The sequence below is a fragment of the Halichoeres trimaculatus genome, unplaced genomic scaffold (genome assembly GCF_033239565.1).
Source record: "Halichoeres trimaculatus isolate MK-OKI-2021-1 unplaced genomic scaffold, fHalTri1.1 fHalTri1_scaffold_7, whole genome shotgun sequence".
Lineage (NCBI taxonomy): Eukaryota > Metazoa > Chordata > Actinopteri > Labriformes > Labridae > Halichoeres > Halichoeres trimaculatus.
Genome location: NW_027437185.1, coordinates 25,018,383 through 25,033,170, shown reverse-complemented (window position 1 = coordinate 25,033,170; position 14,788 = coordinate 25,018,383). Strand labels below are relative to the sequence as shown.

The following is a 14,788-nucleotide window of genomic DNA, read 5'->3' as shown; positions in this document are numbered from 1 at the left end:
GTCATGTTTTTTTTTTCCTTTCACCTCCTAATCCTGGACTTTTTAGCTTTAGTAGCTTCTTACCAATTTTAAATTTGTATATACTGGCAAAAGAGTTTGAAAGGCTAGTCAGCGACCAACTGAAAGGGTTTTTAGGTTTTAATAATATATCATCATCATTTCACTCTGGATGCAGAAAGTGGCAGAGCACTGTCACAGCTCCATTAAATGCCTGGTATCAATTTTATGTGGATGATATTGACATTTATTGTTGCTCCACTTCAATTATCCAGGCTTTTGAGTATCTGCAGTCTGCTTTCAATATGGTTCAATCTCAGCTGCAGAAACTCAAACTAGAAAAACAAAAGCTGATGGTGTTCTGAAACAAAAGTGAGTTGCCGGGAAACATCCTTTAAATCTAAATCTTCACCTCACATAGTGTACCCATTGAGCCAATGCCTAATTATAAACATCTGGGCTTTCTTATTGATCATGAGGTCTCCCTCAGAGCTCACATAGCCAACCTTGTTGCTAAACTCAGATTGAAAGTAGGTTTCCTCTACAAAAAAATCCTGCTTCTCCCTCAGAGCTCAAAAATGTCTCGTTTCTGCAACATTTTTACCATTGCTTGATTATGGCAATGTCCTGTACATGTCGGCTTCCACCAAATGTCTGCAGTCTTGAATTCTGTTAACCATTGTGTTATGAGGTTTGTTACTGGTTGCAGTTGCCTCACTCATCACTGTGAGCCCTATACTATTTCTGGCTTTCCTTCTCTAAAAGCTCGCAGGTACACTCACTGGCTGTCTCTAATTTACAAGGCTCTTCTTGGCTGGGTTCCTCTATACTTATGTGGACTCCTCCAAAGATCTGAAAGCTTATGCCTTGCGCTCCCAGGAAAACATTCAACTACTTGTTCCTCATGTCAGGACTGAAATGGGGAAAAAAGCTTTCAGCTTTGCTGCCCCTTATGCATGGATTGCTCTACAGACTGATCTAAACCTGTCAGAACTCATTTATCTTAGAGCCGGGGTGGTCAACCAGTCAGAGACCAAGAGCCAAAAAAATGACCGTGGTACTACAAAGAGCCACTTCACACACGTGGTCTTACAAACGCATGAAATGACATAAAATGACAATCAATCCATTTCCAATTTTCAAGGCGAGATTTATTGTGTTTGTGATAAATTTCTGCTTTTACTGCATCTATCTATCTATCTATCTATCTATCTATCTATCTATCTATCTATCTATCTATCTATCTATCTATCTATCTATCTATCTATCTATCTATCTATCCAGATATATGGATAGCTTTGAGCACATGAGCGATTGAGCAACTGAAAGGAGCACATGTAGAGGAGAAACTGAAATTTAAGTATCAATCTCATCACCCATGTATTGATCAATACTGATCCCAATGTTGGCATCAGTATATCAATATTTTAGATTGATCGGCACACCACTGCTCATGACAATATATAAATGACAAACGAGTATCTATAGACCAATGCCTGTGATTTTTGAACTTGTTAACCCTTTTTGACTTACTTTCAGCACTTTAATCTGTAATTCATTTTTTAATTTATTCTTAAAGAATTATTTCAATCATTCTTGTAATGACTGGATTGTACTTATTTATTTATTATGACGTGTGCTGCTGACCCTTTTGGTTAGGTCACCCTTACAAAAGCAATCTAGATCCCAATGGGTTTTATCTAGTTAAATAAAGGTTAAATAAATAAACACAGGAACTCTTTTTCTTAATTCTGACTATTTCACGACCAAATCATCTCTTTATAAAATATGAGCCCACTTTTAAAAAGTCATAACTTGGAGTTCTTTTTTACACAGACCTTGATAAGCTCTCCTGAGTTTTCCTTATAAAAACTACATGAAGGATGAGTAAGTCTCCACAGGTCGTAATGGACACAGCTGGTTAGTCCCCTCTTGTCATCCTGTGTACATATGAGTCACATTCAGGATGAGAGAGTCTCTGGCTGCCTGCTGACCCATTCTCTGAGGGCCGAGGACAGCCTCTGCCTCACTTTTACAGCCCCCCTCTATCATAAGACAAGACCAGCCCCCCCACCCTGTGCCCATCGAGAGGAGAGAGCGGGCACGAGTGATGGCTGAAGGACGCCGTGAATCCTTGGCTGAGACAAAGAGTGAACACAGAGCAGACACACAGGCAGACAGACTGACAGACAGGGAGGAGCAGAGGGGGGTCAGGGCGCAGCAAGCAGAACATAAAAGCTTATTTCTTCAGATGAAGAGAGTCTGAAAGTCAGCATGAAAAATAGAAGATGCACTGCTTGGTGTTTTTTTAGTGCAAAAGCTTTGTTGTTGTTATTCTGCTGTGTATAGTTTGTTGGAGTTAATGAGACAACAGGATGTCTGTAATGATGTACCAGACTGAGCTCCACATGCACACAAAACCCTCAGCCCCAAACAAACATGAATAAACCAACAGCACTGTCTGCTTAATGTACATATACAAACTATAGCATTTATGCCCTCATCATCCTCTCACTTCAGCCAACTTTCTACTGTCTCACCAACTTGGATAATGAGGATATCATCCCATGACCTGTAATAACCGTCTCATATCACTTCAGGTTTGATTGGATGGCGATAAGACACCCAGATGCAGTATCAGTACTGATTATGTCTGCTATCCAAGCACAGGGTGAGAGCTGGACTGCAATCACTCCAGAAGAAGTGAGACTACTTAAAAACAGAAGAAACTTCTAAGTGGATCTGATTAAAGAAGGTGCAAGAAATCAGATAGTGCTGGGCTGGCTTTCCTCTTTCTGTCTTTATACAACTGATCCATTAACATTCAGGCAAATCCTTGATTAGAAAGACGCAGAAACAAGATGTCACACTGAACCAGTTGGATGAATTTCTAGCATGTTAGAATTTATCAGCCATGACACTATGAACACCTGGAAAACGTCAGTACTCCATGTTTATTGCTTAATTCAAGTTCTGTATTTACAACTTCTATCTGTAAGACTTTTCAAAGACAACTATTTCAGCAACTGTCAAGACTCCATCCCACAGTGAGAGCATCGGGCTGAGTAGCACATAATTCATAACCTTTGGTCGTGCATCAAAAACTCACGCTGTGTATGTGTGTCCCAGGCTTTTTAAGATATCATTCTGACAACCAGCAGTCATAAAGAGACAAAACCATTTATTGTGAGTCCTGCTAATGAAAAGAGGGACAAAGTTAACCTTTCCTTTTGGCTCCATTTTTGGTCTCCACTAACTCTTTTATAAAATAGCCATCCTCTTTAGCTTCTAAATGCACAACTGTGTCCTGAAACTGTTTAGTGGCTTGGTTTTACGAGTGAGAATATTATGTTAGAAGGGATATTATTAAAGCTTTTTTAAACTAACAACAGTTGCTCCATGTGGACCAGAAGAGTTGCCCTGAGATCCACGTGATCCAACCAGAGCAGTTGAGATGTGAAAAGGTTACAGTTTAATTTGTTTTACATGGTATCAAAAATCAATTTTGGAGTCCAAATAAACAGTTAAGATAATGGAAAAAAAATAAAGATAAACTTTCAGCAAACCATTCTTGTAACTCACCAATTTCCATCTCAATGAAAGCGGCCTCCTCTGGCAGAGCCCGCGGCAGCACCCCAGGGTCACTGAAACTGGTTCTCAGAAGCATGGCCATGACAAAAAGGAAGAGCAGAGCAGCAAAAACTGGGATGGCAGGAGACAGATGGACAGCCAGGTATGGACACCTGTTGAAATAACAAAAACAATAGTTACAGGACAAGATAAAAGTTAAGCCAAAATCCAGTCTGTAACAAAACTACAAGCTGAGCATTTTGTATCATTATTCCAATACTTGAAAATATTTAACAAAAAAGGAACCATTTTGGTAACCAGTAAAGCATTTTTGTTTGAAAAACATGTTCATCTACTTTGATGTGCTTTTTCACTTTTATTAAATTCATACCATTGGTAACAATATGCTTCAACAAAATACTTTATTCTCTGACATTATGTCAGCAAGAACAGTCAAATGCATACCAAGATTTCACACTTTAGATGAAAACTCTTGAAACTCTTTTCATAATGTTTTATAGCCTTGCTCATCAGCTGAAGACAAGAGCACCTTCTCCAACTGAGCATGTGTAGAGAGGGCACGACAGGACAAGGCACATATTTTAAATTGTTGTTCTGAGCAGAAGGTGGGGAACTGTGAGAGCTGCCCTTTCTCTGGACCATGCTGAAGTCATGACCGTGAATAAACATCGAGCCACAGCCCACACTTCCTGGAAGAACAGAGGAAAAACTGGCATACTTCTCTGCTTGCAAGGATACAGGAATAAAAGCCAGAAGGGTCTGACTTTAAAGTAAAAGAGAGCCCACTGCTCAGTTTGATCACAGATGTGAGCTGCAGAGCAAAACACTGCGACGGAACAGAAACAGCAGCACCAAAAGCTTCTACATGAAGTTATTAATAGTTAAACTGGGCTGCCTCATCCCCCTCCCATGTGGCCAGGATCATTCATATTCATATTCATAATGCAACACTAGTGTTACACTACAGGACTGCAAGGTACTGTACTGTGCCATCCGGTACATGACTAGCTTTGGTGCAGCAAGTCAATAAGCAAAGCCTGACTAGTTGAGCACCAAGCTTTTTCTTTACATTCTTGATTTTTCTTTGTGGTTATAAGGAATTCAAAACGTTCCTCTAAATGGACACAACCTGAAATCCTCTGGCTACATCACATTAACGTTCTCTCTTTTTGTTGAAGTCAGTTTTACAGTTTCAGTATAATCAGAGCTGGAGCAGTAAGCTGGTAAGGCAGCTAGCAGGTCGACAAGAAGGACATTTTAATCCGTTATAATTCATTTTCTTATTTGAATTTCTAAAACTGCCTTCCTTAATTCATGACTGACAAAAGCTCCTTTCCTTTCTCTTGAAAATCATTACGGGGGGAAATTTGAGGGGGGTTGGACAGAACAAGACTTTGCAAAACTTGATGAACTAGACTTTACCTGCTGATAAGGTGCAGAAAAAGAATAAATAATGTAGGGTTTTTCAGCACATAATTACAAGGTGCATCTTTGTAGACCATAATACAGCAAATGGAAAACAGCCATTTACACATATCACGTATCAGCTTCAGATTAAGTTACATAAATGAGGCTTTAAATTATTTGTGTGGCCTGACCTGCTGTTAAGTGGCACTAAAACGTGACCATGTTTTCAATAAATAAGTTTAATTCTGGTTTAGTTGGCAGCTATTTGATAAAATTAATACTTTTACCCTCAGATCTACTTTGTATATCAATGTGCTGAGGCAAAGAAGAGTTCTCACAGAACTAAAGATGTACATCTGTGCCAAGACTTAAATCAGAACACTGAGCATCTGTTGTCTTACGATTCAAAAACAGCTAGTCACATATCATGATCCAACTTGTTTTATATCATTTAAATTGATTATATTTCAGTTGTGTGATGTAAAACAGACAATTCAAGGAGATAGCAGATCTACTTTTATCATCTTATTCTTACCAAGAACAATCACAGACACACACAAACGCAAAGCTAGGAGGAAGTTTAGAAAACAGCTGTTATTCAGCACAACCTGTCAGAGACAGAGCTGACCTGTTTGGTTGTAGCAGTACCAGAAGATAAAACCAGGTGTATCAGCATACCTGAGCACTGATGAAACCACAGTACACATATAAAACACACACACAGCACCTGCTGGACTGGCCTGACCAGTTTCCCTGCAGTGTCTTTTTTCACACTAATGGAAACTCGGAGCAGAGTTCAGATCAATAGAGGTTTCCACTGGAGCAGCCTGTGAAGTATGTTTGGCTCGTTTGTTCGCACAGGGAGCAGCCGCTGGATTCAGACTGAGGGGAAGGCAGTCTGTCGATGAAGCGTAATTCCCGTAATGATGACTTGTAGGTATTCGGGGCACACTCTATCATCACTTCCCATCAAGCCCCCACGTCCTTCCTGGACATGTCCGTTTCCTGTGCTTGTGAGGAGCAGGGTGGTGCCCGCTCAGTGACGCTGAGTGTTCATCAGTCACACCAAACACTGGACTTAATCAGAGCTTGTGTCCATGTGGGGAAAACGTTTTCATCACTGCTGCAATTAATCAGACCACCAAGTGACACTCACGTGCTACACACACGTTCACAGCCATTCTCACTTAATCTGTACCTGTCATTTCAGCCACACAGTAAAGCAGATCTAGTGGCGTTGAGTAGCTTTCAGCAGATTGTACTCTTCAAGAACAAATATTAATGGTAATACTTCCATGGAAAGGCACTTGTTATGTCTAAAGTTTGCCAAAGTTTGTATCTGGAAAAAAGCTAAACTAAAGGATGGTGGGGCTAGTGAGCTAACTTATAGCATTCTAGCTTGCCAGCATAACTTGGAAGCCAAAACACTTAAAGTATGTTCAGATAGCTTAGTCAGCTTTGGAAATTATGCAGTTAGCCCATGATTTTTCATAACTGAACACAGATGGGTGATGAGTGAAAGAGTTACCAAATATCAGTTAGCTTTTTAATGGAGTAAAGAACGTTAGCACTGTTAAACAAGCTAATGGTAGTAACATGGCTCGAAACATGCTAGCTAGCCAGTGCCAACAACAGCTAACCCAAACAGCTTAAGAGTCAGATAGGCAACACCAATTTTCATCACATCGCAAGTCTGTTTCTAAAGTCTGTTTCTAAAGCAGAGCTATGAAGCATATCTTCATGATGGAAATGCTGATTCATCCTAGCTTGTTCTGGTTTAGCAGGAGTCAGAAAGGTGACACTGTGGCAGTCTTTCAGTCTCTTTGCTAATGGCTAAACTGTGATTCTAAAACCCTACTACTATCATCTTCTCAGACTCAGAGTTATTAAAAAATTGAGATATTTCAGTGATTAAATGCAAATTGTTACATAGTACCATGACTTCATAGGAACCACACAAAACACATTTCTGTTTTAATTTTGTCCATCCCAGATTTTATTTCCACATCTTACCCTACTTTGCTTACATGAGAGGCAAATTAAATACTTACACAAAGTCATATAAGTTTGATCAGTGGGCCCTGAATTATTGGCACACACGTGAGAGAACAATTTGCTGAGTAATGGGACCTCAAGTCTGCAACAGCTGCAATCAGCTGGCCATAAAGTGTTAGAGATAAGCTACACACAGTGCTGCTTTGGCTGCATGGAAAGAGCTAAGCTCACTCTGCTGTGTTTATGCGTATGGTGGGTTGGCAATATATGCATTAGGGTGTGTCTACTGCAGACTTTGATCCAGAGGATTTCCCCTCCTAACTCAAGACAACACAAGCTGAGCAATAAGAAGCTTTCTAAAAAAGACACATCCTTGAATTCAACTTCACACAAACTAAACCCCTGAACCCTGGATTAATACGTCACCATGTCACCATCTGGATGACTCAAGACATTTATCTTTGTGAACATTTCAAGCCCTTCCTTTATTAATACTTAACATGTGTAAGCTGTTGCGGATCTGCATGAATCATACTACAAATGAATAATGTACTTGCTGTGCAGACAGATTCACAACGGGCCTCAGAAACAGCCCTCTGTCATACACACATCTGTCGACTCTGACTCTGTTTCTGGGGCACTGCTCAAGAAACAAAGGCACACAAACTCTGTTTGCCCCCTCTCTTCTGTTTCAAAGACAGACAACCTCTTTATTACAGAAGTTGGTAAATGCTGTTGTCCAAAGGGGTTTGTCAATCCCTTCACAGCATAACTCCTAGAAACTTTCGACCTTTTCTATAGATGCAGTCATGTTGCTTCTAGAGTTGGTCCTTCTCATGAATTTGCATCTCAGAGTTAAACATCATTCTGGAGAAGGGAAAGAGACACCTTGTAACTCAATGGTTCACTTACCAGTATCTTTAGCACTACTCTTCAAAATATTTGTCAAATTGAAGGTGTTTCCAAATCCACTGCACTTAAAATGAGAACAAAAGAGCTTGGACACTGTTGAACATAGAATATCTTTAGAGCAGCTTTATCTGAAGCTTTGTAACATTTTAGGGTTTTTTATAATCTCCTGCTCCAGGCTCTGTTACTCCATCATGTATCAGAACGAGAGAACAACCTGTGGCCTTTCTAGACTTCTCCCTGACAGACACATCCATTTAAGCTTTAAATAGCCAATGAAAATGAAGTTTTAAGGAGGGTTACCCTAAAGCTCCAAAGGGTGCAATCTGCTGTCATTTGATTTAGTCTTCTTTGTTATGCAACACTTAAATACCATATGAGAGAGATAACACATGAGGGCCAGGGTCAAGGTCCTCCTACTGGGATTAAAATGAGGATTACAGATGTTACGTCATTGAATATGCACTAAGTGAAATGAAGAATGATGACATATCTGATGCTTTTAATTTCTGCCACATGATGCAACGATACTAAAGCTGAGTGAGGGGACAGTTATTTCTATGTATTGCATCTTGGGGAGCATCTGTTATAAACAACACAAATGTGTTAAGTGGAAAAAATGTAAAATGAGATTCCTGGAATGATGCAAAATGTTAAAAAACTGAAAAAGTAGCCCTCTGCCTGTGCTAGAGAAGACAACAGAGCCAGCAGATCACTCTCACTGTTAATGGAGCATCCTCTCTCAAGAGGGTATAAATCAGTTATTGCTCATTTTAGCCTGGGCAGCCGCTTCATGATTGGCTCACAGGGAGACAGGGTGGGGTCAGATGCTGAGGGAGACTTAGGGGTCTATTACAAGATATCCTCTGACTGCAGCTGCACACTTTACAGGCTCAGCCCTGCACTTAAACTTATTACATCTTCACATTCTGAGATATCAGGGAGTCAGCCAGACACTGAACGCCTTCCTTTATGCAGCAAATTCAAGGATGTAAATAGACTACACACACATGCACACAGAAAAAGGAGAGGAGTTACATGCACATATGCTTCTCTGGCCTCATTGCTCGGTGTCCTGGGGAGGACAGACAGATGACAAACTGTTCCTATGTTCCGGTCTCTTCTCCTTTCATCCAAGCCCCAAAGGTGGCTATCCACAAGCACACATGCATGCACATCACATACACACTCACAAAATAATACAACTGGGAACCAGACCAGCGAACCTCACACTGTGAGAAAGCCATTTGCACATATTGTGCAAAGGCATCACTACAGCCGTTATATCAAATGCAAAATGAAATTACAAAACATCCAATTTAGAAGTGAAGTGGCCATTAAATGGATACAAAAGCAAAAGGAAAAAAGGACATATAGCCCTTAAAAGGATTCTGCCCATAAAGCAACCTGCCCACCTCCGTGGTGAATAATATGTTTAGCTGCTCCTAATGCGTCTTTCCAATGTGTATTCAGCTGCTCATTTCCACAATTTAGCACAAATTGAAGCACAGGGAGTCTCCCTGCACAGGGTGTCGATGGCTGGTGGTAAGAGTAAGATGTCTGCTCCACTGGCTCTGGAAATGAGCCATACAGTGCCAAGGTCCTGTTCTTCTATTAATGCCACAGCACAGTATGTATGGAATAAATCCTCCAAAGGAGGAAATCCATGTTACATAGGTGATAAACAGCTAAATGCACCTTTATGATATTATAACTGCATGGTCCATACTTTGTATGCACTGTCGATCACAGTATTTTAATCAACACGGAGCCTGTTGCAAATTAAACTTTTAATCAATTATGGTCACAATATGTACATGGCAGGAATTATAAATTAGAGCCAGGGCTTTGGCAATAAGTCTTGCAATAATGAGTTTATTGACATGATAGTAATGATCAACTGTTTTTAAATCTGATAACTAGTTTGACTTTAGCACATAGCTGTAACAACCCACCCTGTTATGTTAGCCAATAAAACACCTAAAAGTCTACAGTTATTCGGCAGTCTGAACTAACAACTAATGGAGTCACATTGATATGCTAAAAAAGACAACACTGGTATGAGGTTTCACTGGTATTTTTATTATTTTTTATGTTGAGCTTTTTCATTTCGTACGGTTCGCATGCTAACAATTCCTACACACACCATGCTTGCTGAAATATAGAATTAACCTGTCAATTTATTTTGCTTATTAGGTATTATATAATGAACATTAAATATGCTGCATGGTGGTGCCACTATATGGAAATGAGGTACAATCTAACATGATGTTGAACCAAGGACTGTAAAAAGCTGTAGCGTTGTCTCAGTGATGTCACTTACTACTGGTTTCATAGAGTTTTTTTTTTAGGAAAACAGTGGCATCTGCCATTTTGGAAATGCTGACTCATCCTTACTTTCAGTCAACCAAGAAACAAAGAGATGAGGATGAGCGATGCTTAAAGTCACTTAGTAAACAGCTACACCACACTCACTAGCAATAATGAATAAATCATGCTTTTAAAATAACGTTCCACGGTGTGTACAAATGAATAAATGAGCTAATCAGACCTAAACCGTTTTTTTTATACCAGGATGTGAACATGTTACATTACTGTCAATGGGCTCCCCTTGCCTTTTGGGGCCAGCCTCTAGTGGACACTCAAGAAACTACAGTGTTTCGAACTTCTTCACTTGCTTGATTTTTTTCGCACTGGAGTTTGCCACCCTTTGTTTTCATAAACAAGCAAGGTGGCTGCCAATGGTGTTGAATTTTCTGAACTTGTTGCTTAGCCCGGCAGTCTGAAGCGACAGTAAATGCTCATGCTCTGATTTTGGACAGAATCTGGAAGTATCCAAGTCTGCATTCCTTTGTAAATCAAAAATTACAATCAAAAGGGTACCGAGGAGTTCCAGACAAATCATCTGTCAAAGTGGTCTAGTGTAAAGCTGAACCATTTCTGTTAAGACATTTTTTAAGGTGAACCAATTGGACTGCTTTTCCTTCAAACAAATTTTATTTTACTGCTTCTGTTTTTTATGTGTGACGGTAAACTATCATTGTAAATTACTTTAATGCTTGGGTAACTGAAGAAATCTTCAGATGTTCAATTGTTTAAACCTTTGTCTCTGTGTAAGAGCATTTTTCAGTCCTGGTAAACATTTATAAAGAAAAAGGATGCATGCATACAATAAGCCAGTGAGTACTTTTACGCTAGTGCAGAGAAATACTAGCGTTATCATTTCTAATGCTTCTATTAAGCATGTTTGGGAATGGACTTGTAAATGCAGTACAATTTAGAGCATTTTGCAGATAGCAATAATGCTGTCAGAGGTTTATATCAGATATGTATCAACTTGCCCCTTAATGGCGAGTTTGAAAACTACCCCCTCGCTGTCAGGGTCCAGTCTCCACAATAATACCCATCCCCCTAAGAGAGATAATTATGTTCTGCTGTAATATGAACACAGTATGCTAACAACTCTTCAGCCATTAGTCACCACAATGCCTCCTCTGGGCTCTGGATGTCTAGTGTGAGCAGTATCATCTCGGACAACAGCTGCCTCTGTCCGGAGTAAAAGGGAAGCTGGAGGCCATTAAAGTGCAGAGCAGATATAGAGGGGAAGGGCCTGGCAAGATGTGAGAGCAGCTACATCTCCTCTCTGCTATGCTCTGAATCCATTTGGCTCAGAAACTACACACACACCCACAGTAAAGAGAGGTTCTGGTGCCACAGCATTTTGTGCTAAATCATTGTGCCTGATTTGTAAGACAAGAAGAAGAGAGTAAACAGAGAAAAGGATTAAAAATGACAGTGATAGAAATGGGAGACAGCACTGCTTTCTGATCATCATTCAAAGCCATGGCTTTCATTTCAAAAGCAATCCTCTGTTCAGCTTTGACTAACAGGATTTGGGTTTACATGCTGCACCCTAATAGCCCAGCAGTGTTTGCAGTGCTAATGAGTCCACTGGGCTGTCCGAGTAGTGACTTGCTGAGACAGAACTGCTGAGATGACAGAAAAAAAGCAGCCCTCCTTTCTCAGAGCAGAGGAAAAGCAGGACAGCTAGGGTTATTAAATATTTAACATCTCAGCATGTGGTCAATCATAAACCTTTTCTCTGACAGGGACTGAACCTTGAGCAACAAAGACATTGATCCACAGTGTGTCTGGAAACATATAACCTTTTGATTGCTACAAATGAAGCCCAAACATGCAACTGCGGATCAAGCCACGTGAAAATTCTGCAACACAACTTTTAAAGCTTAAAAACAAAACAACTATTTCCATCAAATGACTTTACAGTACGTAGATTTTCTGAGACGGTATAGCTTGTGTTTTTTTTACTAATGACTAAATGCCATACATGTTTAGTTTAAGTCCCAAAATCCAAAGGGTTTGGTAATAGAAATAAATAAATAAAAACACTCTTTGAATTTGGCTCCCACCTTATCTAATAACTGACTTATCAACTAGCTAATGATTAATGGGCCAATCTTTGAAATTACAAAGTTGGCTTACTCTTGATAATACTATCTACTTAACTATTGTGTATTAGTGGAGTCATAAGAGTCCAAGAAGTGATTTGTGGCAACTTTCAGTGGATTTGATTTGACTCACTTAAGACCTGTTAGAAACCAGAGGGGGTAAGGTACTTACTCAAAGGCGAAGAAGAGGGCGCAGGTCCCCACGATGAGGAAGAGGGTCAGGTAGAAGACTCCTTTTTGCCGGGCCATCATCACCCGGCCGTCGCAGCAGAAAGTGTTCTTCCCCGGGAGCTTCTCCCATTTCCGCACCTTGCGTGTTATCATCACCGCAGACATGGTGACTTCTGCTAGAATCGCTTCTACTCCTTCACGTTGAAATTATGTTATACAGTAAAGCTGTTCATGCAGTTATTTGTTTGGTTTGGAGATCTTACGCGTCGAAAGATACGGTTAAGTCAATGTGGCACAGTCCACTGCGAAAAAAAACACAAGTGACTTACTCAGATTTCCAACCGATCTCTGCAACGACAGTCAAGCGTTTTCTTTTCATTCAAAAGACCCAGTCACATCATCACAGCTTCCTCATCCATATTATTATTATGAATTCCAGTTTTCCATCTTTACTGCAGCATGTCATTCCCACAGTGACGAGGCTCCCACGCTGCTCCAGCAATCTCAATCCTCTCTCGCACAGCCAGAAAATAGTGAAAATAATACCAGAAATTCATCCAAACGCTTGTGGCAGATGTTCACCATTGGAAGCCTGGAAATGCAGCCGTGGCTGTTGCATCAGGAAAGCGGACCTTGACCGATTGACATTCATATCATCTCAATAATAAATCATAAATGACTGTTAAGGCGAACCGCGCCGCATTCTAGCCTGAGACCCAGCTGACGGACGTGTTTAATACAGAAAAAAAATCCCTTGGAAAGAAGGAAATATCGCCAGGATGGATGCGAGCATGTAAAGCTGTTTGATGTGCTTTTTCCCCCGCAGGATGCCAGCTCTCGGTTTTAGTCAATGGCAGCAGGAAACACGCCTAGATTGAAGTGTCTAATCTTAAAGGGGCAGGACAGGTGTAACAAAGAGGAACAAAGGACGCAAATAAAGGTCCTGCTCACATCACATTAATATGCTGAAGCTCGCCTCTGTAGTATTACCCGAGGGAGGAGGCTGTGAAGGAGTATTAATGGAGATAATTGGTGAAAGACACCAGATGCATTAATCCCTCAAGTGTTTAAAGGCTGCAGAGCAGCAGAGGTAAAGGCTGCAGAGGTCCTCACAGGAAAACACTTCACACTGGGATACATGGTTTGAATAAATTTCTTTTCGATTCACAAATTATTGTACAATAAATGTTGTACAATCTGGTTTGACTTCCATTATGCAAAATTAGGTGAATAATTCTGCTTTACAGGCAGTAAGTTATATAAAAAAAAAAAAGTAAGCTACATTAGTGCTGCAGCTTGTTTGGAGCATGTTTAAATTAGTTATACCGTCTAGCAAATGATTTTCTCTAATAATCATCTGAATCTTTACCAAAAGAAAATCTGTTCCTGTAGAATTAAAAGGAGAGGAGACACATAACATATTCTTACGCCTAGAGCAGTGTAGCAAATTTTTGTACTTCTTGCTCTATATAGTTTATGATTTATTTACTATTTTATGTTGATTTGCTATACCCTCATGCAATATGGAACTTTCTTGTGTTTGAGTATGTTTTGAGTATGCAATCCCTATAAATGTTTCATATTTTGATTTAAATACTTACAGAGGCATTCTGATATTGGTATCACACATTGGTTATACAATGCATCTGTAAGATTCTTGTTATAGAAAAAACAAGGTTTTATGGTCTAAGCTCCAGCCCATAGCTTCCAGCTAAATAAAATGGTGCGTGCTAAATGTCTTTGGGTAAAGTCATAAAAAGTAATATTGTCATGGCTCAGTGTTTGCTCAGCTTAGCCATACTGCCTTTATGACAGTATGTCACTGCAGGAAAGCATTAAGATAACTCTTTATGAGACACGCAGGAAAAAGCTGGATCCTTACCTCAGTTTAACCTGAAGCTATAGACCAGAGGTGGAGCAGATACATCGCCATGAGTCATAGTCACTGCCAGAACACAGAGAGACATCATTAATACATGACCTGTCAGATACCGCTGAGACCGACCTGTCAGGTTTGGATTTAATCATAACTGCACGACAGATTAAAGTCAGGATACAAATTCTAAGGCCACCTCTCATTACATAAGGAGACATTGAAGTTTGATCTTAAAGGTCGTATGACTGACCCATTGTGCAGCAGATGGATGGACAGCATTACCTTAAAATGAATAGTGTGATATAGATAATCTTTAGAATGTCACCTTTCAAATATTTACTTTTCTATTTGAATCTGATGTGTTTCAGAATTG

At 40.0% G+C, this 14,788-nt stretch overlaps 1 protein-coding gene across 2 annotated transcripts in view; it reads right to left on the bottom strand.

Annotated features, from left to right (window-relative positions):
* The window catches only part of zdhhc9 (zDHHC palmitoyltransferase 9), a 29,413-nt gene extending 16,000 nt beyond the window's left edge, over positions 1-13,413 (bottom strand). Inside the window, exons 1-2 of one of the 2 annotated variants that reach the window (XM_074674837.1) lie at positions 12,541-13,413; positions 3,580-3,740 (exon numbers count right to left, since the gene is read on the bottom strand). In XM_074674837.1, coding sequence (XP_074530938.1) covers positions 3,580-3,740; positions 12,541-12,704 — 325 coding nt within the window. In that variant the 5' untranslated portion in view covers positions 12,705-13,413. The remainder of the gene's footprint in view (positions 1-3,579; positions 3,741-12,540) is intronic. The other variant, XM_074674838.1, reaches the window with a different exon arrangement.
* Positions 13,414-14,788: the final 1,375 nt, after the last annotated feature.